Here is a 25,220-nt window from a genome sequence, read left to right as displayed (position 1 = left end):
TAGCAGCTGGATGACCTTCGGCATGTACGGGAGAGCGAGGAGATACAGGGGAGTAGTCACCCCAAAGCTGCAGGAGGTGAGTAGTTGGGTGACTGTCAGGAGAAATGAATAGGCATTTAGTGTAGAGCATCCCTGTGGCCATTCCCCTCAATAAGTATAATGTTTTGGATACTGTTGTGGGGGATGACCTCCCAGGGGAATGCCACTGAGCACTGAGCATGGGTCCGTGGTACTGAAGGTAAAAAGGGAGAAGATGGGAGAGGTAGTGATAGGGGACTCAATAGTCAGAGGAACAGACAGGAGATTCTATGAGTGTGAACGGGACACCCGGATGGTATGTTGCTTCCCAGGTGCCAGGGTCAGGGACGTCTCAGATCACGTCCACTGCACTTTGGAGGAGGAGGGAGAGCAGACAAATGTCTTGGTACAGATTGGTACCAATGACATAGGAAAGAAAAGCAATGAGGTCCTGAAGAGAGAATTTAGAGAGCTAGGCAGAAAGCTGGGAAACAGGACCTCCTGGGTAGTAATTTCTGGATTGCTGCCTGTACCAAGTGCTAGTGAAGGCAGAAACAGGATGATTTGGCAGATAGAAACAAGAGAAAATCTGCAGATGCTAGAAATCTGGGCAACACACACAAAATGCTGGAGGAACTCAGCAGGCCAGGCAGCATCAATGGAAAAGAGTACAACCAATGTTTCCTCCTGCCAAAGGATTTCAGCCCGAAACATCGACTGTACTCTTTTCCACAGATGCTGCCATTGGATGCACTTGGATCATTGGGACCTCTTCTGGGGGAGGTATGACCTGTACAAGAGGGACAGGTTGCACTTGAACCCGAGGGGAACCAATTTTCTTGCAGGCAGGTTTGTTAGAGCTTTTGGGGAGGGCTTAAACTAATCTGGCAGGGGGATGGGAACCAGAATGAAGGGACTCAGGATAGGACAGATGGTAAAAAAGCAAAAATAGCATGCAGTCAGACTGTCAGGAAGGGCAGGCAGGTGATAGGACAAAATTGCAGCCAGCAAGGTGAGTATCAGTGCATTAAGGATGCAGAATCATAAAGGGTAGCAAATACAACACTCGAAGTGTTATATCTCAATGCACTGAATATAAAAAATAAGGTGGATGATCATGCTGCACTATTAAAGATTATCTGGTATGATGTTGTGGCCATCACTAAATCGTGGCTGAAGGATGGTTGTCTTTGGGAGCTGAATGTCCAAGGTTACACGTTGTATCAGAGGGATAGGAAGGTAGGAAGAGGGGGTGGCATGGCTCTACTGGTAAGGAATGGCATCAAATCAGTAGAAAGATGTGACATCGGATCGGAAGATGTTGAATCCTTGTGGGTTGAGTTAAGAAACTGCAAGGGTAAAAAGACTCTGATGACAATTATACACAGGCCACCCAACAGTAGCTGGGATGTGGACCACATATTACAACAGGAAATAGAAAAGGCGTGTCAAAAGGGCAATGCTATGATAGTCGTGGGAGATTTTAACATGCAGGTCGATTGGGAAAATCAGGTTGGTAATGGATCTCAAGAGAGTGAGTTTGTTGAATGCTGATGAGATGGGCTTTTAGAGCAGTTTGTCATTGATCCTACTGGGGGATCAGCTATACTGGCTTGAGTGTTAGGTAATGGACCAGAGGCGATTAGGGAGCTTAAGGTAAAAGAACCCTTAGGAGACAGTGATCACAATATGATTGAATTCAACTTGAAATTTGATGGGGAGAAAGTAAAGTTTGACGTAGCAGTATTTCAGTGGAGTAAAGGAAATTACAGTGGTCTGAGAGAGGAGTTGGCCAAAGTAAATTAGAAGGAGCTGCTGGCAAGGATGACAGCAGAGCAGCAATGGTGTGTGTTCCGGGGAAAAATGAGGAATGTGCAGGACAGATGTCCTCCAAAAATGAGGAAATACTCAAATGGCAAAATCGTACAACAAGTAAGGTAAAAGCAGAAGAGAGGGCATACAACAAAGCAAAACTGAGCGGGAAGATAGAGGATTGGGAAGCTTTTAAAAACCCACAGAGAGCAACTAGAAGAATCATTAGGAGGGAAAAGATGAAATATGAAAGCAAGGTAGCAAATAATATCAAAGTGGATAGCAAAAGCTTTTTCAAGTATGTAAGAAAAATAAAAGAGAAATAAGAGTGGATATAGGACCATGAGAAAATTAGGCCGGAGAAATAATAATGGGCAATAAGAAGATGGCAGATGAACTAAATTAACATTTAGCATCAGTCATCACTGTGAAAGACCTAACAATGTACCAGATGTTGAAGGGTGTGAGGGAAGCGAAGTGAATGCAGTTACTATTACAAGGGAGAAGGTGCTCAGAAAGCTGAAAGACCTAAGGGTACATAAGTCACTTGGATCAGATGAACTGCACCTTAGGGTTCTGAAAGAGGTAGCGTTAGAGATCGTGGAGTCATAGGTTATGATAAAAAAAAATCATTGGACACTGGCATGGTACCAGATGACTGGAAAATTGCAAATGTCACTCCACTCTTTAAGAAAGGAGGAAGGTAGCAGAAAGTTAATTATAGACCAGTTGGCCTGACCTCAGTGGTTGGGAAGATGTTGGAGTCAATTATTAAGGATGAGGTTATGGAGTACTTGGTGACACAGGACAAGATAGGACAAAGTCAGCATGGTTTCCTTGAGGGAAAATCCTGCCTGATGAATCTGTTGGAATTCTTTGAGGAGATTACAAATATGATAGATAAAGGGGAAGCAGTGGATGTTGTATATTTGGACTTTCAGAAGGCCCTTTGACAAGGTGCCACACATGAGGCTGCTTACTAAGTTAAGAGCCCATGGAATTACAGGAAAGTTACTAACATGGTTAGAGCATTGGCTGATTGGTAGGAGGCAGCGAGTGGGAATAAAAGGATCCTTGTCTGGACGGGGAAACTATTTTCTGAACAGGGAGAAAATCCAAAAATCTGAGACTTAAAGGGACTCCTTGTGCAGAACACTCTGAAGGTTAACTTGCTAGTTGAGTTGGTGGTGGGGAAGACAAATGCAATGTTAGCATTCATTTCAAGAGGTCTTGAATACAAGAGTAGGGATGTGATGCTGAGGCTTTATAAGGCACTGGTGAGGCCTCACCTTGAGTATTACCGTATGTAGTTTTCATTTAAGAAAAGGGTTATCATACGAGGAGTGTTTGATGGCTCTGGGTCTCTAGTTGCTGGAGTTTAGAAGGACGAGGGGGGATCTCGTTGAAAGCTTTTGAATGTTAAAAGGCCTAGGCAGAGTAGATGTGGGATGGATGTTTCCCAATGGTGGGAAGGTCGAGGACAAGAGGACACAGCCTCAGGATAGAGGGGTGTCCATAAAAAACAGATGTGGAGAAATTTCTTTAGCCAGAGGGTGGTGAATTTGTGGAATTTGTTACCACAGGCAGCTGTGGAGGCCAGATCATTGGGTATATTTAAGACAGAGAGTGATAGGTTCTTGATTGGACACGGCATCAAAGGTTGTGGGGAGAAGGCCGGGAACTGGGGTTGAAGAGGGGAGAAAAGGATCAGCCATGATTAAATGCTGTAGCAGATTCGATGGGCCAAATCGCCTAATTCTGCTCCTTTGTCTTATGATCTTATAAGGATGTGAGTGCACTGGAGAAGGTGCGCAGGAGCTTGCTGAGCTGGAGTATCCCTGTTATGACGGGAGAGCAGAATAGGCTGAATTTTCTTTCCTTGCAGCAGAGGAGACTAACGAGGAGTGTGGCAGAATTATTCAAGATTATGAGGGTCATCGATTGGGTCATCAGTGAGAAATTTTGCCCTCAACAGAAATATCTAAATCTAGAATGCAGTGGTTTAAACAATATGTTAGAAAGGACCTTTTCACCTACAGGAGCTGGAATTCAGAATGCACTGCCCGAGTGGGCGGTGGCGGCAGAACTTCACAACATTTAAAAATATACACAAACACCAATTGCCAATGCATCAGTGGAGGTACAAATGGCACTGGTCTTCATACACTACATAAATTACTATCTGCTATCTCACAAAGACCCATTCACTCCTTTTCTCTCTCTATTGTCTGTGACCAATTTTAATTTATGTGGGTATATAAGCCCACTGTAATTTTGCACTCGACTCCAAATGGACCACAACACTCATTCTGCCTTTTCTGTTCTACCAGCACCAGCCTTAATAAACTGCAATAATGATGCCAAACATGACTGCTTGGTGACACTCTGGGTTGAAGCCCTACATCAGGACATGCTACAAGGTGGAGTATTCTAGGGTAACAGACCCTGACATTTTCCCTAATGTTGATTATAGGCTGAGCATTCACTCCCTCCACCCTTTTTAAAACTGTGGGGTTGCATTTACTACTCTTCAATCTAGATAGAGAGAAACTCTTTCCAAAAATCTGTTGTATTTTGCATGATCACAAAATATCTATTCATCATTTGAATAGTCACCTCATTTACTACTCAGTGATTTAAATTACCAGTTCTCAAGCCCAATAATTTCTTCAGCACATTTTAACCAAAAATAACTAGCAAACAAAGTACTTATTAAATTGCTCTGCCTTTTCTTTGCTTCTAATTATAAATACCCCCCCCGTTCTGCTTACATTCTCCTTTCTCTTTACAATCCATTTCCATTCCTTGCAAATTTGCTCTCTCGTGCTATTTTCATCCCTTAGTTAAGCTCTTTGTTTTGTTGAATTCAACTTCATTCACAGTCTTAAGGTTAACTGTTCTTCCTCCCTCTGGATCTAAAACCCTTAATGCCTTTGTATTTTGGTACAGAAGGAAATGATACAACATTCACAATCCTTAAGAATCACTCCCCCGCCCCTAAGAGTTAACCATTGCCTAAGAACACATTCCCCCCCACATTTCTTTACACACTCCCATCATCCCCAGCCTATGCACTTTCCAACCCTCCCTTTCACGTTCCTTATTCCCTCCCCAACTGACTCCATGCCGCTCCTTCTATTATTCTCCCACCTATTCATTCCACTTACCCCTCGAATGTTTCCTCATTTCCTCCAACGACTCATTCGTATCCTCAATTTTTCAATCCCTTCCTTATTCACCCCCTCCTTATCGCCCTGTCCTCATCTTCCATCAGAGCCCATACCCTGAAATCCACTCTTCTCCCCAGAAACATACCGCCCCGCTCCTTCTCCACTCACACACCTCCCTCCTTCCGCGTTCCCTTAATCTCCCTGCACCTCCTACCTTGCTCTGCCCCCTTTTCCAACTCCACTCCAATCCCTCATAGCCCCCTCATTCCTCTCCCCTCACCTGTCCGGCTTCACTTGTTTTTCGGCCTGGGGAAAATTGCCACCGACGCACCGGAAACTGCTCCTACTGCCGGGTTCCGGGTACTTCCGCATCCGCCGTCCCCGACGGCTGGTTCCGCAAACCGCTTTGGTCGGTGAACGTGCGTCTGCGCCAGATCGGTTCATGGTGTGGGAGATGGGAGAATGGTCCTGGTGTTGGGGGTTTATCCCCACTCTCTGGGCCGAGAGGAGCTGAAGTAAAGTATGCGTGAGGGATCACAAAATCCGAAGTCCGAGTGTGGGTCAGGAATCAATGGATCTGTGTACAGGTTTCCCCCGCTATTCGAAGATAGAGCGTTCCTATGAAATGGTTCGTAAAGTTTCGTCTCTATCTCCTAATCTCCTCTTGCCCACTCACTGTCTCTGAAACCACTCTCAGCTGCTAGGTGGCCTGCCCCGGGCGAAACTCCAGTCACATCACCACCCATCATCTGGGCACTCAGAGGCACCAACAGCAACATTTCTGTTCCATGGCTTCTTGCAGTCAATCAGCGCTTCGTTCTCAACACTAAAATGTGTAGCTCAGAGATCGGTGTGGGAGATGTGAATTTGACTTCGTGGGACATTGGGGAAGGAGGGAACAGTTCGAATGGGACTGGCTCGATCTGAACCTGGGTCCTGGTTACTCACATGATCTAGGGCTGTTATAGGGCTTTAAACTAAATAGCTGGGAAAAATAAGGATAACATTTGAGGAAAGAAGAACACGGGAGAAGTAAACACAAAGTACACTAAAGATGCTGTGGTGATTTAACACAGGAGAAGTTACTGAAATCGCCATAAATTTTAAAAAAATGAATAAAGCAGTTTAGAAATTAATAAGAATTTAACTTCAGGCAACATGATCACACATTTGAGAAGAGGCAGTGAATACAGGACTGAAGGTGTTATATTTGAATGCATGAAGTACATGAAATAAGGTAGATGATCTTGTAATGCAGTTAGAAATTGGCAAGTATGACATTGTGGGCACCATGGAGTCATGGCTGAAAGAAGATCACAGTAGAGTTATGAAAATGATTTTTAAAAAATCCTGATGGGAGACACATGTAGGCCTCCAAGTAGTAACCAGGATGTGGGGTACAAATTACACCAGGAGATAGAAAAGAAAAAGATAAAGGTCTTAAGGATTAGCTTTACATGTCACATGTACATTAGAACATCCAGTGAAATGTGTCATTTGCATCAACAACCGACACAGTCCAATGATTATGCTGGGGGCAATCTGCTGTCATTTACATAGCATGCCCACAAATTATGCGTATAAGAAAGGCAGTGTTACAGTGGTCATGCGGGACTTCAGTATGCCGGTAGACTGGGATAATTGGGTTGGTGCTGGATCCCAAGAGAAGGAATTTGTGGAAAGCTTACAAAATGGCATCCATGCATTCTTATTAGCATAGTACTCAATAGGTAAACTATCCATTCTTTGTCCCTTAAAGCATTGAGGTTTAACTCTTTTCCCAATAACCAGCAATTTATGTTAATCAGTTCCTTACATATTTGAACAACACAACATAGTTATGTAATAGCTACAACATCATAGTCCCATGCTCTCAGTTCACCACCCTTAGCCTTAATAATGGTCTCACTGATGTACAGAAGGTCACATCGGGAGAAGTGAATACAGTAGACAAGGTTGGAGGAGGTGCATGTGAATATCTCTCTTATCTGGAAAGACAGTTTCGGACCTAGATGGTAGTGAAAGCGGAGTCATAGAGACAAATGTTACACCTCTGATGGTTACAGGGGAAATGCCTTGGAAGGTGGAGGGATAAGTGAACTTAGGAATCACGGAGTCATCCCTGTGGAAAGCAGAAAGGGGTGAGGAGGGGATGATGCATACAAAATTATGAGAGGTATAGATAGGGCAAATGCAAGGAGGCTTTCTCCCCTGAGATTGGGTGAGGCTAGAACTGGCGGTCATGGGTTAAAGGTGAAAGGTGAAGTGTTTAAGGAGTTCAATTTCAATATTTAAGAGAAGTTTGGATAAGTACATGGATGGGAGGGATGTGGAGGGCTATGGTCCAGGAGCAGGTCGATGGGAGTAGGTAGAAATACATGTCAGCACTTTGTTAAACATCAATGCTGGGTTTTGACCTGAAACATTTTTCCTCCCGCCGATGTTGGTTGACCTGCTGAGTTCTTCCAGCAGATTGTATGTTGCTCCAGAAGGGTGGAAGTCTGTGATGCTATGGGAGACAATCACCTGACACTCATTGCTGGGGTCACAGTCCAGGGAGAGGTACGAGGTGATGTTCAAGAGTTGCCATCTGGCATCTGCAAGGGAGAGGTCAGTCCACCAGACCACATCAGCACCACCCTTGTTGGGGGTTGTTTTTTTTCCCTCCGCCAGTTACTTCATCTGCCCAGCACCCACACACACCTCCCACTGCATTCTGTCCCTGGTGTTCCTACCTCCCTTATTTGGACCTTCCTTTCCCATTAGATTCCATCATCCGCAATAAATTGTCACACTCTCACCATCCCTCCCTCCACCACCAGATAGACTACACCCAAGGTTCTAAAAGAGGTGGCTGAAGAGATTGTGGAGGTATCTGTGGTGATCTTTCAAGAATCACAAGATTCTGGGATGGTTCCAGAGGACTGAAAAATTGCAAATATTGCTCCACTCTAAGAAGGGAAAAAGGCAAAATGCAAGAAACTATAGGCAGTTAGCCCAACTTAAGTGGTTGGGGAAACTGTTGGAGATCATTGATAAGGATGAGGTTTCGGGGTACGTGGAGGCACGTGATGAAATAGGCTGAAATCAGCATGGCTTCAAGGAAGAACTTCTTCCCCTCTGCTATCAGATTTCCAAATGTACAATAAACCCATGAACAGCAAGTACTTCAGCATTTTTTATTACACTTCTTACTGTAATTCACAGTTTTTATTGTACTCGTGCCACACAACAACAAATTTCACGACATATGCCGGTGATATTAAACTTGATTCTTAAGGGAAAAGCTAACCTGACAAGTATGTTGGAATTTTTTGAGAAAATAATAGGCAAAATAGATGTGGATGGATGTTGTTTATTTGGATTTTCAGAAGGCCTTTGACAAGGTGCCACACATGAGGCTGCTAAACAAGCTACAAGCCCATGGTATTGCAGGAAAGATACTAGGATGGATAGAAGATTGGCTGACTAGCAGGAGGCAGAGTTGGAATAAGAGGGGCCTTTTTTTGGTTGGCTGCCGGTGAATAATGGTGTTCTGCAGGGGTCAATGTTGGGACTGTTGTAACTGTGAACAAAGTCACCAGAGAGACACAGCTGGTAGATAGAAAAGTCATGGTAGTCTTTATTTAGGACACACACAAACTGCCAGCCTTTGGATTCACAGGAGAAAAGAGAGAGACCCCCTGACCCAACATTACAGCACACTTTTATATGTTAAAGAATAAGACAATTTCTATAGTTACAATGCCCTCACAATGCTTCCTTTGAGTTGCATATAAATTTTCAAATGTCTGGATCTTCCCAACAGCACACCCAAAGAGTTTAATTACTGTGGTCTCAGTTGTATTTATGCAATGGAGCATTGATTGCATTCATGCATATCCAGACATCTCAAGTCAACTGGATGTTTCCTGTTCTGAGCTGCAGTTTAGATTTATTCTACAATCCATATTCAGATCTGAAGGCTGGTTGCTAAAGGTTAACATTTGCTATATTGCATCTCCAAAATACGGCCTAACAATCTGTCCTCTTGACCCTCCTAGACACAAGTTACTTTGTTCTAGGAAAAGCCAAACAAAGGAAGATCTAATTTAAAGAGGGCAGAAAAAAATTGTTTTGTACTTCAGACACCCACTTACTCAATTACCCATCCTAATCATTTACAAATGCTATATTGTGAGCTCATCTACGCTATCATCCCTAATGGCGACTCACAAGGCTCCAAGTAGAGTTTGCTCCAGAAATTTGACCACCATCTTTAAAATGCAGCTTTGGCATTCCTGTGCCTGTTGGCCCCTTCCCTGCTGGCCAATTGCAGTTTAATCACATTCTTATCTTCACCCCTCATTCTCTGATAGCAAAAACTCACCAGTGGTTACCGTCTAGTCAGGGGCACCAGCAAAGTAAATGTATCAGGCTCACGGGCAACATTTCACACTCCACGTCGTGACAGAGGATTGTCAGAATCTTGACAGCCAGCCTCTCATCAATGTACAGCATGGGCTGGGGTGGTCTTTATTTGAATGACTGCAAGAGCCTCATCCTGGTCTGGACTGTCCGGTTGTTTGCTAGCCCAACCATTGAAAGGGCTCAGTTCATTTGTATTCACTCCCCATTCCGACTGGCATTTCTTCTCTTTCTCAGTCTGCCATGTATCTAAGTTGTGGAATCTGATGTCTCTGCTGGAACTGAGATCCCTTCCCATCTATTTACCGAACATTTTTCTGTTCTGAGCGAAACAGCTAATCATCTACCTTCAGCAACCAGCCTTCATTACAGAGTACAGTTACCGTTATGCTATAACACACTGTTCACACTCTCTTGGTGTCTGAAGCTTTTGCTGTGGATCTGCTTTTATCAGGTGTGGTCAGGTCTGACACAACCGGTTGGTGTTCATCACTTGGATTCCCTGTAATGACACTGCTACCGGGTACACTCGATCTCTTGCTCTGTCAGAGGGTGACAAGAAGCTGGGTCATACGGTTTTACCTGAGCCCAGTGTTTGCACTGGCTGCCTCGCTGGGACTGAACACCAACACGGGCGTCGTTCGTCTGGAGCACCACCTGTGGTTCGATCCACCTGGGAATGAAACCTGTCTTATCAGCCAGCTCCCTACCATGGTCACCTGGCTGTGGGAGGAGTATCTTCTCTCCCTTGGCTCTCTGAGCAATATGTTGCTGCTGTTTTGTTCGATCCCTCAATGTCTTGCCCTGATTACAGTGGTCCTTCACATTTACAATTAATCCTAAATTGGCATCTGTAGTTTCTTCCTGTACCCTTGTAATTTCTGTAACTTCATGTTCTTCTGTTGTCCTCTTTGCACCGATGTCTTCCCGCCCATTCCCTACTATCCCTTTTCCGGTGAGCCTTTACTTCAATCATGCTACCTCCTCAGGCAACTACACTACTTCTAACAGCTCCTGACTGTGTTTGGCCCCTCCCCTTGGGACCTCCTGACATTATTCCCACACTTTACCCTGTCTCTCCTCCCTGCCTGGGGCTGCTGTCTCTCTGTGGGCCATGTTAGCTGCTCTGTGGGTCACACAGTCTTGACCTTGTTATTTCTCCTTTTCCTGCATCAATGATGGCACCTGCCTTACTCAGTGTGTCAATCCCCAGGATAGAACCTTCATTGCTTGGCCACACCAAAAAATCTACAGGAAGCTGCACTCCCTCAGCCTCAAGTTCCTGGGGCTGATTCTCTCTACCCTCATTGTTTCACCTCCAGCACCTCTCCAGTCATGGGCAAAGGTAGATCAGCTATCGATACTGACACCCCGTATCCACTAACATTTCACATTGCCGGCTCCCTTATAAACCTCTTGTGTACATCCATGGATGGCCACCACTGGTGGTACAAGCTGCGGTCAGCCGTTTGTCTGACATCACCGGCTGGTCAGTAGTCAGAATCAGAAAGAGAATCAGAAAGAGAGGGTGCTGCTGTAGATTCTGCCTGCTTTGGTGAGTGACTCTCACACTTTTTTCAGGACATTGCCTCTGGTGAACTGCAATAATTTCCTTGAGCTTTCACCAGAATTCTGCATTTCTGCAGGCGACTTTCAGTGAGGGCAACTCTGACAAAATGCTCTGCTTTTCTTTGGGAGTGAAGGGCTTATGGATAGCTGTAATCAGGGTCAAGGCCTAGCTCGGGTCATCAGGGTTCTTGACCTGACATTAAAAGGTGTCATCCCAACAGATATATCTGGATATAACCTCTCCCTCAAATATCTCCACACTAATTCCCACATTATGCAAAACATAAACAGTGGATAAAAACTAAACAGTACATACTTAAAACCAGAGTACGTACTCTGCAATCTGCCACTTGTATGTGTCTGAGCTCGTAATGTCTGTTGTATCCCTTTGCATTTAACTGTTACAGACATATTCTTAAAATACGTAGACACAAACACGCAAATGCCTCTGCTACTATACAGTTTCCTGAATAAGTATAAGCACACCCCACTGGTGGCCCAAACGAACAATAACCACCCTTCACAACTGGTGTGGTGGCCCTGTCTCAAATTATCCAAAGACGTCTATCTCTTACATAAACACATATGTATGCGCACACACACACACACACACCACTCTACTTTTATATCTACTAGTTCAGCTCTCCACCATGTTCGTAATACCTCATGATCCCATGGTCACAGACCCAAACAGATCTAAGTGTGAGTGCTAATTTAAAAAATACTCAGGCCTGCTGAGATAGCTAACCACACAATGGATCATGACGACATCCCGAACAAGCCCCCAAATGTAACTGTGAACAAAGTCAGAAGAGACACAGCTGGTAGATATAAAAGCCATAAAAGATTTTATTTTGGACACACACAAGCTGGCAGCCTTTGGAGTCACGAGAGAGATACAGACAGAGACAGAGAGATAGATAAGATAGAGTCCCAGCCCAATATTACAGCACATTTTTATATGTTAAAGAACAAAGATAACAGGACAATTTCTATAGTTACAATGACCTCATAATGCTTCTTTTGAATTGCATGTAAATTTTCAAATGCCTGGATCTTCCCAACAGCACACCCAAAAAAGGAGTTCAATTACTGTGGTCTCCGAGTCGTATTCAGTCAATGTTGATTGCATTCATGTACATGCAGACATCTCAATTGGATGTTCCCTGTTCCAAGCGGCATTTAAAATCTAATCTATAAACCATATTCAGATCTGAAGGCTGGTTGCTGAAGGTTAACATTTGCTAAACTGCATCTCAAAAATATGCCCAAACAGGACCACTTCTTTTCAGGTTGCACGTCAACGATTTGGATGACAGAATTAATGGTTTTGCGGCCAAGTTCGTGAATGTTATAAAGATAGGTGGAGAGGCAGATAGTGTTGAAGAAGCTGGGAGTCTGACGGACTTAGACAGATTAGGATAATGGGCAAAGTGATGGCAGATGGAACACAGTGTCAGGAAATGTATGGTCATGCACTTTGGTAAAAGGAATAAAGGTCTAGAATACTTTTTAAATGATGAGGAAATCCAGAAATCAGAGGTGCAAAGGGACTTGAGAGTTCTCGTGTAGGATTCCCTAAAGGTTAACTTGCAGGTTGAGTCAGTGGGAAGAAAGATGAATACAATGCAAGCATTGATTTCGAGATAACTACAATATAAGAGTAAGGATGTAATGATGAGGCTTTATAAGGCATTGGTCAGAAAACACGGAGTATTGTAAGCAGTTTTGGGTCCCCTAAGAAAGAAAGGATGTGCTGGCATTGGAGAGGGTCCAGAGGAGATTCACGACAATGATCCCAGGAATGAAAGGTTAATGTATGAGGAGAGTTTGATGGCTCTGGGCCAATACTCGCTGGAGTTTCGAAGAATGGGGGGGAGCTCATTGAAATCTATCGAATATTGAAAGACCTAAATAGAACAAATGTGGAGGAGGTTTCCTATAGTGTGGGGGGGGGGGGGTTCTAGGATCAGAGGGCACAGCCTCAGAATACAAGGATATCCCTTCAAAACAGAGATGAGGAATTTCTTTAGACAGTAGTGGATTTGTGGAATTTGTTGCCACATACGGCTGTGGAGACCAAGCCATTAGTTATATTTAAAGCAGAGGTTGATAGGTTCCTGATTAGTAAGGGCATCTAAGGTTATAAGGATAAGGCAAGAGAATAGGGTTCAGAGGATAATAAATCAGCCATGATGGAACAGTGTAGACTTGATGGGCTGAATGGCCTAACCACACTCCTCTTATGGTCTTATCTGCAATCTCATGTCTCCATTGCTCCTGCTCCCATTTTCTTATAAGCTGTTAATCTTGTTTCGCCCTCCACTGAGTGAAACCTGCCTGACCTGCTGAGCATTTACCATTTTTTGTTTTTATATAAAGATTTCAGCTTTTTAAAAAATATTTGGTTATACAGTGGTCATCTGTCAGTATTAATTTCTTCCTTGCCACTAATTCAGGTCTGTATGGTCCTGTTCGCCATTTCCTGACCATCTCCATTATTTTAGTTTATTTGGATTGAAACCTGGCCAGGTTCCTATTTTGAGCCCCAACTCCAACTTATCTAAAGTCACAAATCCCACTCTGCCAGAAACTCCATCCTCAGATGTTCACTGCTTGTCAAAATCAGAATTAATAATTCACAACTTGCCTTTCTGTTCTGGTTTCTTGTTAAGCCTGGGAAGGCTTTAAGGCTCCATTTCCCATCTCCTGTACGTTACACTGCCCCTTCCTTTTCTGCACACTTGGCCACTGTACAGAAAGCTCTATTTATGCTCCACATTAGAATTTTATATCCCCAATTCTCTATTTCATGGTCTCCTCTGTGAAACTCATTCCATTGGTCAAACTTTTGCTCAACTCTCCCAACCTCTGTTGTTGGTTTGATATTTTTTTGTGGATCAAAAAGCAGTCTCTAAAAAACTTTTAAAATGTTCCAGTGAAAGTTGTTGAAATGCAAAGGGTAGACTCCATTGTAAGGTCTACACAACAACAACAAACATTGCCAATTGGTTTTATGTTGTTCCTCCAAATCCGATGACAAGTCAGGAGATGCAGATCAGATTGTTCCATCAAGACAACACTGGGAGTTTATGTGAATTTTTTTGAGTGATATAGTATTCAAAATCTTTGCAACTCTTTCCACATTAATAAATATGCAATTATGTAACATTCTGTTATATACAGCTTTTTGCCAAATAAATGTTCTGATAGCTAATAAATTTTACAGGTCTGAGGCAATACTTTGCCACATTAACACTGGCATAAGTGCTGAGGTTTGGAATGTCCAGTTGCTAAAGCCAGAGTGCTTGCACACTTATTGGTGCCAGTTCACCCAAATGTGAGGGCAGGGAACCCAGGAAATGAATTATTTACGAGCATAAGTTATGAGTAACAATAAATTTAAATAGTGTTAAGTTTTGGGCCCTTACTACTCTCAGCAGAATTTCATCCAAGAAGGTGCCATCCCAACCCATCCTGTAATATCTCTTACTGGAAGAGCACCAACCTTCATTTTCAGGAAATCACAGCATCAGCAAAAGAAAAGTTAGGTGACACGCAGGAGTATTCTGCAGGTTGAAATTATATTTCAAATCACGGTAATTTAAGGAGCCAGGATACTTTGGATCTGTGTCCCTGCCCTCCTCTCTGCAGTATCCTGGCTCCTTCCACACAGGGGTGTTGGAGGTAAGCAGCAATCACTGGTCTAGGATACGTGCTGGAGTGAAGAGCAGAGTCACAGAAAACACATTTATATTTTTATTGATCTTTAAACACTTTTAGAACAGAGCTTCTCTAATTATACAGTCACAGAAGTTTGTAATTAACATTATATTTTAAATAATAAGCATTAAAATCTTATTCATTAAAACTTTAATATTTTGGTCTGTATTACGAGTGAAGAGAATACACCTCTACACCCTTGTATACTCTGGTCTGTGTGTGTGCTTGCTATAATTGCCTCAGGTTCAAGCTGACCAGACCACACTCATCCCAGTCGAGTTCTGGGGAACAGACCTAGAAAACAACATGACCCACAGAAGGAGGCAAGTATCTCAGCCTGGGAAATGGCACAAGTTCAACAATGAATTTTCCTGCTGATTCATCTTACAAACTCACACTAACTTTAGTCACTTAGAATCCAGCCCACTGTCTCCATCTGTGCAGCTTTAGTGGACCTTTGATTAATAATACCATGTCCACAGCTTTAAGCTCCTGAATCACGTCAGAGTTCGTCTGGGGCACAGTCTCTCTTGGTGGGTTGTTGACACGCAGCTTCCTTGGTCAAAAGGCAATTTGAATGACTGGTTGTGAGGGTTTGTGAACAGAGCTGGTAAATTCATCTCCCACCTTACTTCTTTCAGTTTCCTCAATCATTTCTCTAAAAACAGGGCCCAACTCATACGCAATGAGGTAATGAGCTTGATCTCACTGAGTTCGGACTATCAGTAGCAACCACAGTTTTTTTGATTTCCTGCACTTTGCTCTAATACTTCATCCAGAAGGGTAGGTGATGAGGGAAGGGAGAGATTTGTGGAGGGAAAAGCTGTGAATCTAAGTCTCTGCTCTCTCGCTTTCCTTTAATAAAATGCATGCCACAAGTTGCAACTCCACTCCGAGTGGAGCTGGTATGAATTTGGAGAGGAACAGTGCCCAGCTAGGGCTTTGTGATTGGCACCTCAGTAGTTCCATTCCCATTAGCTGTTGAGGTAATGATGAATTGTGCATTCTGCTGCTGTAGGGATGTGTCTGTCTGTGTCTGAGGAACATCAAGTCTTGAATTCTGCTTCAAGTCCATCTCGGTCTGTCCTTCTGATATCACATAATGTGTCTGGGGGGAAGAAAACGTGTGTCAAAGATTATTCATTTGTCATGAAGTTCTAAATGTCGGCACACTGGTCCTTTAACATCCAGTCCTGTGTGAACCAAAATATCCTCCTCTTAAATATTCCAAAGCCCAAACTCCTCATCACTCTTAACTGTTTCCATCACTCTTAACTGTTTCCAAACCACGTGCTTTTTCTGAACAACTTCCCAGACTACTTGATGTTCAGTTGATCCTGCATACAGTAGGTATATCAGAACTAGAAAACAGGGAAAACATAATGACAGTTGAAAAGGACCAATTATCATCATAGGTATGGTTCGCTGACTACCTCAGAAGAGAAAGGAGAATAGGGGGACAAGTTATGGAAATACTAGTCTTTGGGGATTTCAATTAACTAAAAATTAGATTGGAGTAGTAAGGGTATGAAATTAATATAATGTATTAAAAACCTCCTTTTTAATCTGCATTTACAAAAAGCCAAACAAGAGAGAATTTGTTATTGGTTCAAGTAATGGGGAATGAACCAGAGCAGAAACAGTAAGGGAACACATGAGCAACAGCAACCACAATAAAATATTCTCAGATTACAGTACCAAAGATAAAATTTGTTTACTATATTGTTGAAAATATGTTTCTGAATTTAGGAAGGAAGAACACTAGAGATAGTAAACACTCCTGTAGATTCAGGAACTGTTTCTCTGGGCAATTAAAGTAATCTTACAATTTAAGAAAAAAGGGAAATGGAACTCTACGAGTTCCTTGAGAATGTCATTAGTATAATATTTAAGGGGAAATACAAATATGGTTCTGATAAAATCCCTCACAGGAAGTTGGTCAACAAGGTTGGAGCCACGGGAATTGGGGACACAAAAAACAAAGAGTGGGAATAAGTAGATCCTTCTCAGCTTGGCAGGCTGTTATTCTAGTAAGAATCAGTGCTTGGAGCTCAGCTATACTTAATCTAGGTAATCAATTTACCATATTTCCAAGTTTACTGATGACAGAAAATAGGTGCTATCGTATACAAAAAGATGTAAAGAAGCTTCAAGGAACTACAGACAAGTTGAACAAAGAGGTCAGAACATGGCATATAAACATAATGTGGAAAATACAAGGTCATTCCACATTAACCTCAAAGACAAAAGTATTTTTTTTTAAATGAAGATCGGGTAATATCAACATTCTCAAGAGATGTGGGTGTACTTCAAAACCAACAGGCAAATAACAGAAAAGGATTAGAGAGGATTTGAGTGTCTTTTTGTCATCATGTAGGCCTTGGTGAAACTGAGGTCTTGAGGTACTGTGGAAATCTCTGCTTGTTAGTCCGATGAAAGGGCTTGGCCTGAAACATCAACTCTTTATTTCTCTCCATTGATGCTGCCTGACCTGCTTGAGTTCCTCCAGCATTTTGTGTCTGTTCCTTGGATTTCCAGCAACTACAGATTTTCTCGTTTGTGATTCGACTTACCTGTGTCACTGCCTTCATCTGGCCACTGTTCACTGTGGCCACAGGAGCCTCTGCAATAACGTACTGAGTCTGAGGAATGGTCATCATCTGAATCTCAGAAGCTGCAGCACAAAGAGAAATGGAGATTTTTACTGTAAATGTAAATTCACTGTATGTGGATGAACATAGAGTTCCACAGCTCAGCCAGCAGTCCTAGAAACAGCAACAAACATTCATAAACTTACATTACCTTTGGCATGGTGAAACAGACCAAGACGCCAATCAAAAATGATACCAAGCAAAATTTGAGATTGAGATTTGACATTGTAGCAAAAAAGCAATATTAGAATGACAAAAAGTTTGGTTAGAAAGATCAGTTTTATGAAATACTTAAAAGAGACGTAATAGACCCATTTAGCATTGAAACAGGCTATAACCCACCATGTCCATACTCACCATCAAGTTCCTGTCAGTACTAATCCAGTGATAGACCATAACCAATTGTAACATATGATTAAAGTGCTCATCCAGATACTAATTAAAATGTGCGAGTGACTACTTTCCCCACCTTCTCAGGCAGTGCATTCCTGATTGCAAAAACACTGAAATGGTTGAGGGCGTGGGGAGAGAAAGAATCTTCCTCAGATCCCCTTTAAATCTCTTGCTCCTCAATTTAAACCCAAAACTTCTGTCTTAGACACTACTGTCACTGAAAAAATTATCGATATCTACCAGTTGTACCATCGCCTCCCTGCTTTTGTGCTCCACCTAATGAAGGCAAGTATCCCATAAACCTTCTTCACTACCTTATCTACTGCCACCTTCAGTGATCTTTGTGCACGGAGACCCCCCCCCCCCCATCATATTTTTGCATTTGGAATTGGTTTATTATTGTATCGAACACTGAAAAGCTTGTCTTCATTGCAGAGTGACAGAGAGACTTTAATGATTAAATTTCCCACTAACTGGAGACCAAAGATAAATGGGTGAAGGAAGGGCTAACTACTGCAAGCCAGAAGACACAGCAGGCCAGAATGCAGAACACAGATTCAGAGGGTCACAAGCTCGAAACAGCCACAGAAATAGGGCAAAGTCATGGGAGAAACCACAGAAAATTAGTTTGGACATGAACACAAAGTAGTGATAATTTTACAATTTACACATTGCTGAATCAGGTCAGAGAACACAGGAATTACAGATGGAAGTTTGGATATTGCACCAGGAATGTAGCCAAGTTCAAAGAGGTTTAAAACTGAAAGGATGATAAGGAAAACATTGGGATAATGACAGGGATAATGAATCAGTGAAGGGATAAGAAAGGACTGGATAAGGGTCTCAGTAGATGAGCCGAGGTCACAACATTTGAAAACTTCTTCTGACAACTTTAAATAGGATTACTCTTACTTAAAAGCACCTCTACTTTCTTAGAAGTTTGCAAAGATTCAGCATGACATCTAAAACTTCAACAAACATCTATAGATGCACAGTGGAGAGTGTACTGTCTGGTATAGAAGCACCAATACCCTGAACAGAGAAGCTGACAGAAAATACAGTCGGCCCTCCTTATCCGCGGGTTCCACATGCGCGGATTCAACCAACCACGGATCGGGAAAACCCGGAAGTTCTCTCTCCAGCACTTGTTGTTTGAACATGTACAGACTATTTTTTTCTTGTCATTATTCTCTAAAAAACGTAGTATAACTATTTACATTGTATTAAGTATTATAAGCAATCTAGAGATGATTTAAAAGGACAAGCAGTCCCTGGGTTATGAACGAGTTCCGTTCCTGAGTCCGTCTTTAAGTCGGATTTGAAGTTGGAACGGGTACATCTGGTATTATTTAGTGTCAGTTAGTCAAACGTTTGTCTTATTATATAGTATATATTTTATATTTCTATGCATATAAAACACTTAAGAAACGTATGTACTTCAATAATTAAACCACTGCGTTGCTTAGAAATAATTGTAGCTTTCATCGGGGCAGGGCCTTTCACATGCTCCATTAAAATTGTTCCGATCGTTGACCGACTGTAGCCTAACGCTTTTCCAATGACTGATGGCGTTTCACCTCTTTCCGATTGCTTTATTACTTTCACTTTATTTATTTTCAATCGTGATTATTTTCGAGAACAGAAACACTGCAGATTCAGAGCTGCGCTGGGTCCTAATGTCCACTGCACTGAGACCGGTTAAATGAGGTCTGGGGTTCCGCTGGGTCCTAAAGACCACTGCACTGACACAGGTTAAATAAGGAACTTAAGCATCCACGTTTTTTGGTATCCGCTGGGGGGGGGGGGGAGGGTCCCGGAACCAATCCCCCACGGATAAGGAGGGCCGACTGTAGTAGATGTGGCCTAGTCCATCTCAAGTAAAGCCCTCCCCACCATTGAGCAAATCTACAAGGAGCACTGTCACAAGAAAGCAGCATCCAACATCAAGGACTGCCATCATCCAGGCCATGCTTTCTTTTCGCTGCTGCCATTAGGAAGGAGGTACAGGAGACTTAAGTTCCACACCACCAGGTTCAGGAACAGTTATTACCCCTCAACCATCAGGGTCCTGAACCAGATGGGATAACTTCACTCACTCCAACACTGAAATGACTCCACAATCTATGGACTCTCTTTCAAAGACTCTACAGCTCATGTTCCCAGTATTTATTACATAAATTTATTATTATTTGGATTTTTCTCTTTTGTTTTTGCCCAATTTGTTTTCTTTGGCACATTGGTTGTTTGTTAATCTTTGTTTGTGTGCAGTGTTTCATTGATTCTATTGTGTTTCTTTGTTCTACTGTGAATGCCTACAAGACAATGAATCTCAGGGTGGTATAAGTTGCCATACATGTACTTTAATAATAACTTTACTTTGAACTTTGAACATAAGAAATAGGTGCAAGAGTAGGCCATCTGGCCCATTGAGCCTGCTCTGTCATTCAGTAGGATCCATGGCTGATCTAAAAGTGCAGCAAGTACTCAGCAGGTGAAGCAGCCTCCGTGAAGAAAAACATGTTAATCAGCATAACTTCTAATGCTGATTAATCCGCAGAAAATTTTCAATATTGTCTACCTTTATAAGACCATAAGATATTGGAGAATTAAGCCATTTAGCACATTGATTCTCCTTTGCCATTTAATTTTGGCTAATTTTCTTTCTCTCAACCTTCTCCCAATTACACTTAACTCTTACCATTAAGACTCACCACTCTTACTGAAGAAATTCCTCCTCACCACAGCTTTAAAGGGATGTCCATTTATTCTGAGACTCTGCCCGACTAGACTCTTCTACTAATGGAAACATCGTCTCAGTGTCCATTCTATCCTCGGTGTTTGGTGGGATTCAATGAGCTCCCCCCTCATTCAGAATTGAACTGATTCAGTGACTTATTACTGTAAATGTTTCAATAATTTATTCAGATCCAGAAAGCAAATGCCCACAAAGTACAATCTCAGAATAGGAGGAATTCATCATGGAACTTTATCAGGTTTTTGGGCAAATACAAAGTTTTCAAAATGAGGAATAGGTGGAGAATGGGGTTGTGATTCTGGATTACTGTAAAGATATAGCCCGACTGGGATGTAGCCCATGTACAACAAGGACTCACAGTAGTTGCGAAAGGTTCCCCATGTGCTGGGAAGGTACGCATGCTGTACAGTAGCTGTTGGTTGCTGTTGTAAGACTTGGTTTTGTGTTGATGTTCCACTCGGTATCTGGGAAGGGCTGAGTTCCTGTGACTGCTGTGATACAGGGCTCAGTGGCTGCCCACTTCCACTCTAGAATCAAACACATATTTTAAAGAAAAATTAGTACAAATATAGATATTGCTACAACTTTAGATGTTTATGTTATCACTGATTTTTATTTCTATTTTCTGTCCATTAGAGTACAAGATTCCAGGAGGCTATTGTTTTCAGGCTAGGGTAACCAATTTGAATCATACACATCAATGAAATAGTAGAGATAAAATGCTGCAAAACTTCAAATGCAAGGAATCTGAAATGGACACCAAAACCACTGGAAATACTCAGCAGTTCAGGGGGTTGCTGCAGAGAGAGAAAATGCTGATAGATAATCAACCCAAAACATTAATATTATTTCTCTCTCTACTGATGGTGTCTGACCTGATGAGTATTTTCAGCATTATTTTAACCTTATGTTTTTATTTCCTCGTAGGGAAATAATTCAAAGCTTTAAAACTTCAGCTAATAATATTGTGGCAAGCATTCAGTCCATGATGACAGACAAGTAAGCTCATCAAACTCAATAATCGTTTTTACTGTGATAAACACAAAAACAGACTGCGCACAACGACGGGGGAGAGAACCCACTCAATCACATACAGACGGTGGATGTGATTATTACACACCCTGGTTATAGTCAGGGTATAACCCAAGCTAAAATGCAATAAATGAACTTGAACTTCCCACCGTAATCCCACAAAAGTATTTTAACACATGAACAACAAACAGCGCAGGTCATTAGAAATGAGGGGTCAGGCTGTCGACCACACTCCCATGGAGCGTCACAATATGACAATAGTCACAGAATTCAACAATACAGGCCCTTCAGCCCATCATGTCCATACTGACTACCTACAGCAAGCATAGTGAGCAAAGTGATTTTAATTCACTGGAAGTTTCAAGGTCCTGTTTGTATACATTGCTCAGCGAGGAAAGCCAGATTGTGCAAGTTATTTCTGAACATAAGCCCAGAAGTGAATGGAATTATCGCCCCTCTGTTCTCTTGCTCTGAGATCACCTAGTAATGCATGGCACCATTTTTTATAGAATCATAACATTGTACGACACAGCTAACTATGATGCCTATTTACACAACCCCATTTTTCATTCAGAGTAAAGGAAGTCCACATCATTCGCAGCATTCTCAGTCGAGGCTGAGTAATCTGTCTTGCACAGTTCTGATCTGTTACCTGCGTGGCTGAAGGTGGCATGGCGCTGGACTGTTCTGCAACCTGGACGTGCTGGACCTGAATGGCATGTTGTGCAAAGCCATGAGGATCGTGCAGCTGGCTGACATCCACTGTGGAATGCTGATTCTGCTGAGAGGGCGTCTGAAATGAGATAAATATAGGTGGAGGTATTAACTTTCTCAGAATCACTGCAACAGTTACCCCATGCTATATCATATCATTGTGTCCAAAACTGTGTACTTTGTTACTCATTCCTTCCTCTGAGATGGACATAAAGACACCAATTTATTCCAGTGGCTGTCACTCTCACTCTCACTAGGACAGACACTACTGTCGGACTGGACCTGATACTATTAAACAACATTAACACCATGAGATCACAAGATACAGGAGCAGAATTAGGCCACTTGGCTCATCGAGTCTGCTCTGCCATTTCATCATGGCTGATCCAATTTTACTCTCAGCCCCAATCTCCTGCCTTCTCCCTGTATCCCTTCATGCCCTGACTAATAAAGAATGTATTAACCTTTGCCTTAATTATACTCAATGACTTGGCCTCCACAGCCACCTGTGGCAATAAATTCCACAGATTCACCACTCTGACTAAAGAAATTCCTACTTATTTCCATTCTAAAAGAATGTCCCTCTGTTCTGAGCCTGTGTCCTCTGGTCCCCCACCATAGGAAACATCCTCTCCACATCCACTCTATCAAGGCCTTTCAACATTCAATAGGTTTCAATGAGGCCACCCCTCATTCTTCTGAATTCCAGTGAATACAGACCCAGAGCCATCAAATGCTCTTCAAATGATAAGTTTTTCCACCCCAAAATCATTTTCATGAACCTCCTTTGAATCCTTTCCAGTTTCAGGACATCCTTTCTAAAGGGCCCAAACTTGCTCACAATACTCCAAGTGGAGCCTCACCAGCGCTTTGTAAAGTCTCAACATTACATCCTTGCTTTTATATTCTAGTCCTCATGAAATGAATGCTAACATCACATTTGCTTAACTCACCAACTCAACTTGCAAATTAACCTCCTCCAATTCCCTTTGCACCTCAGATTGTTGATTTTTCTCTCCATTTAGAAAATTGTCTACACTTTAATTCCTTTTACCAAAGTGCATGACCATATATTTCCCGACACTGTATTCCATCCGCCACTTTTTTACCCATTCTCCTAATCTGTCTTAAATCCTTGTGGCCTTTTCAACTTCCTCAGAATTACCTGCCCCTCCAGCTTTCTTTGTATCATCGGCAAACTTTGCCAAAAAGCCACCAATTCTGTCATCCAAGTCATTGACATACTGTATAATGTGAAAAGATCAGTCCCAACATAGATCCCTGTGGAACACCACTGGTCACTGGCAGCCAACCAGAAAAGGTTCCCTTTATTCCCACTCTTTGCCTCCTGACAATCGGCCATTGCTTTATCCATGCTAGAGTCTTTCCTGTAATACCATGGGCTCTTAACTTGTTTAGCAGACTTGTGTGGCACCTTGTCAAAGGCCTTCTGGAAATACAAGTACACACCGATTCTCCTTTGTTTATCCTGCTTGTTATTTCTTCAAAGAATTCCAACAGATTTGTCAGGCAAGATTTCCCTTAAGGAAAGCATGCCGACTATGGCCTCCATCCTGTGCCTCCAAGTATCAAGACCTCATCTTTAACAATAGACTCCAACATCTTCCCAAACATGGAGGTCAGACTAACTGGCCTACAATTTCCTTTCTTCTGCCTCCCTCCCTTCTTGAAGAGTGGAGTGACGTTTGCAATTTTTCAGTCCTCTGGAACCATGCAATTATCCCCAAAATAGTGAGAATCAAATAGAGTATATCAAGTGGAAGTACCTGCAGACACAGTTTGACTGCCCCCTTTCTGCTGCACCACCACAAAATCTCAGTCTCAACCTTAACGTGAGACATCACCATTCACTGCTGCTGCCCCTCCCTTTCTCTGCAACTAGCTTCAATTCAACTGGGCGCCACAGTAGTGTAGCAATGCTAGTGCGATGCCATTAAATTTCAGGTTGTCAGAATTCATAGTTAAATCCCAGTGTCCTCTACAAGGAATCTCTGTACGTCCACCCCGTGGAGTGTGCAAGTTTTCTCTGGGTCCTCCAGGTTCCGCCAACAGTCCGGGAATGTACCGGCTAGGTTAACCGGTCATTGTAAATTGTCCCGTGATTAGGTTAGGCTTAAATTAGGATTGTTGAGAGTTGCTGGGCGCTGCAGCTCAAAGGCTGCAGACTCTGCTCTATATCGCTTAATAAATAAACGTTTCTCATTCCCGCATTTTTTGTTTTTATTACCATTTTCCTGCACCCGCAGTGTTTTGTTCCAGGATTACATTTGGTTTTAGCATAGAAAATCCTGGGTCATCTCATTGAGGTGTTTATGAATAAAGATATTATTTGGAAAGAGAGTCAAAGGGTGCCCAGACCAAACAGATGTAAATGCAATAAGTGTTAGAATGCAACTTCTTTGACAAGGTCACTCTGGCAGGCTAGTCTGCTAGATCACATAGGATCCAGGGGAGAAAGTGGATCGGACTCAGAATTTGCTCAGTGGTCGGAAGCAGAGGGTGATGGTCGCAGGTTGTTTTTCGAACTGTAGGACTGGTGTCTAGTAGTGTGCCATAGGTGTCCGTGCTGGGACCTTTGTTATTTGTAATTTCTATAAACAATTTGGCTGTAAAATACAAGGCACAGTTGGTAAATTTGCAGATGATGCGAAAATAGGTGGTGGTGTAGACAGTGTAGAAAGTCATAAAAAAATTACAGGGAGATGTTGATCATTGAGATTTGTGGGCTAAGAACTGGCAAATGACTCTCAATTCAGATAAATGTGAGGTATTGCATTTTGGGAGATCAAACCAGCGTAGGACTTATACAGTGAATGATAGAGCTTTGGGCAGTGTTATGGAACTGAGGGATCTTGGATTGCAAGTGCCTGGTTCACTGAAAGTGGCATCACATGCAGACGTGGTGAAAAGGGGGTTTGGTACGCTGGTCTTCATCAGCAGGGCATTGACTGTAAG

General features: G+C 42.5%; 2 protein-coding genes and 1 long non-coding RNA gene across 12 annotated transcripts in view; 1 reads left to right on the top strand and 2 right to left on the bottom strand.

Annotated features, from left to right (window-relative positions):
- The window catches only part of nfrkb (nuclear factor related to kappaB binding protein), a 124,469-nt gene extending 119,073 nt beyond the window's left edge, over positions 1 to 5,396 (bottom strand). For 4 of the 6 annotated variants that reach the window (XM_073029606.1, XM_073029608.1, XM_073029609.1 and 1 more), the window contains exon 1: positions 5,281 to 5,396. The gene's annotated coding sequence lies outside the window, so the exon portion shown is untranslated. Of the gene's footprint in view, positions 1 to 4,997; positions 5,192 to 5,280 lie in introns of those variants that run through there. The other 2 variants (XM_073029607.1, XM_073029611.1) reach the window with 2 other exon arrangements.
- A 19-nt stretch (positions 5,397 to 5,415) lies between these two features.
- On the top strand, positions 5,416 to 8,164 carry LOC140716770 (uncharacterized). The gene is made up of 2 exons (XR_012096366.1): positions 5,416 to 5,628; positions 7,823 to 8,164. It is a non-coding gene; the product is annotated as an uncharacterized lncRNA (long non-coding RNA).
- Positions 8,165 to 11,801: 3,637 nt separating this feature from the next.
- Positions 11,802 to 25,220, bottom strand: part of prdm10 (PR domain containing 10) — a 146,750-nt gene continuing 133,331 nt past the window's right edge. For all 5 annotated transcript variants that reach the window (XM_073029612.1, XM_073029616.1, XM_073029617.1 and 2 more), the window contains 4 exons: positions 22,183 to 22,323; positions 20,857 to 21,025; positions 17,273 to 17,373; positions 11,802 to 15,807 (listed from right to left, as the gene is read on the bottom strand). In XM_073029612.1, the coding sequence (XP_072885713.1) occupies positions 15,634 to 15,807; positions 17,273 to 17,373; positions 20,857 to 21,025; positions 22,183 to 22,323 (585 nt within the window). In that variant the 3' untranslated portion in view covers positions 11,802 to 15,633. The remainder of the gene's footprint in view (positions 15,808 to 17,272; positions 17,374 to 20,856; positions 21,026 to 22,182; positions 22,324 to 25,220) is intronic.

This window comes from Hemitrygon akajei, chromosome 26 (genome assembly GCF_048418815.1).
Source record: "Hemitrygon akajei chromosome 26, sHemAka1.3, whole genome shotgun sequence".
NCBI lineage: Eukaryota > Metazoa > Chordata > Chondrichthyes > Myliobatiformes > Dasyatidae > Hemitrygon > Hemitrygon akajei.
Note: the sequence above shows the minus strand (reverse complement) of the source record. Positions and strands in the feature narration are given on the sequence as shown.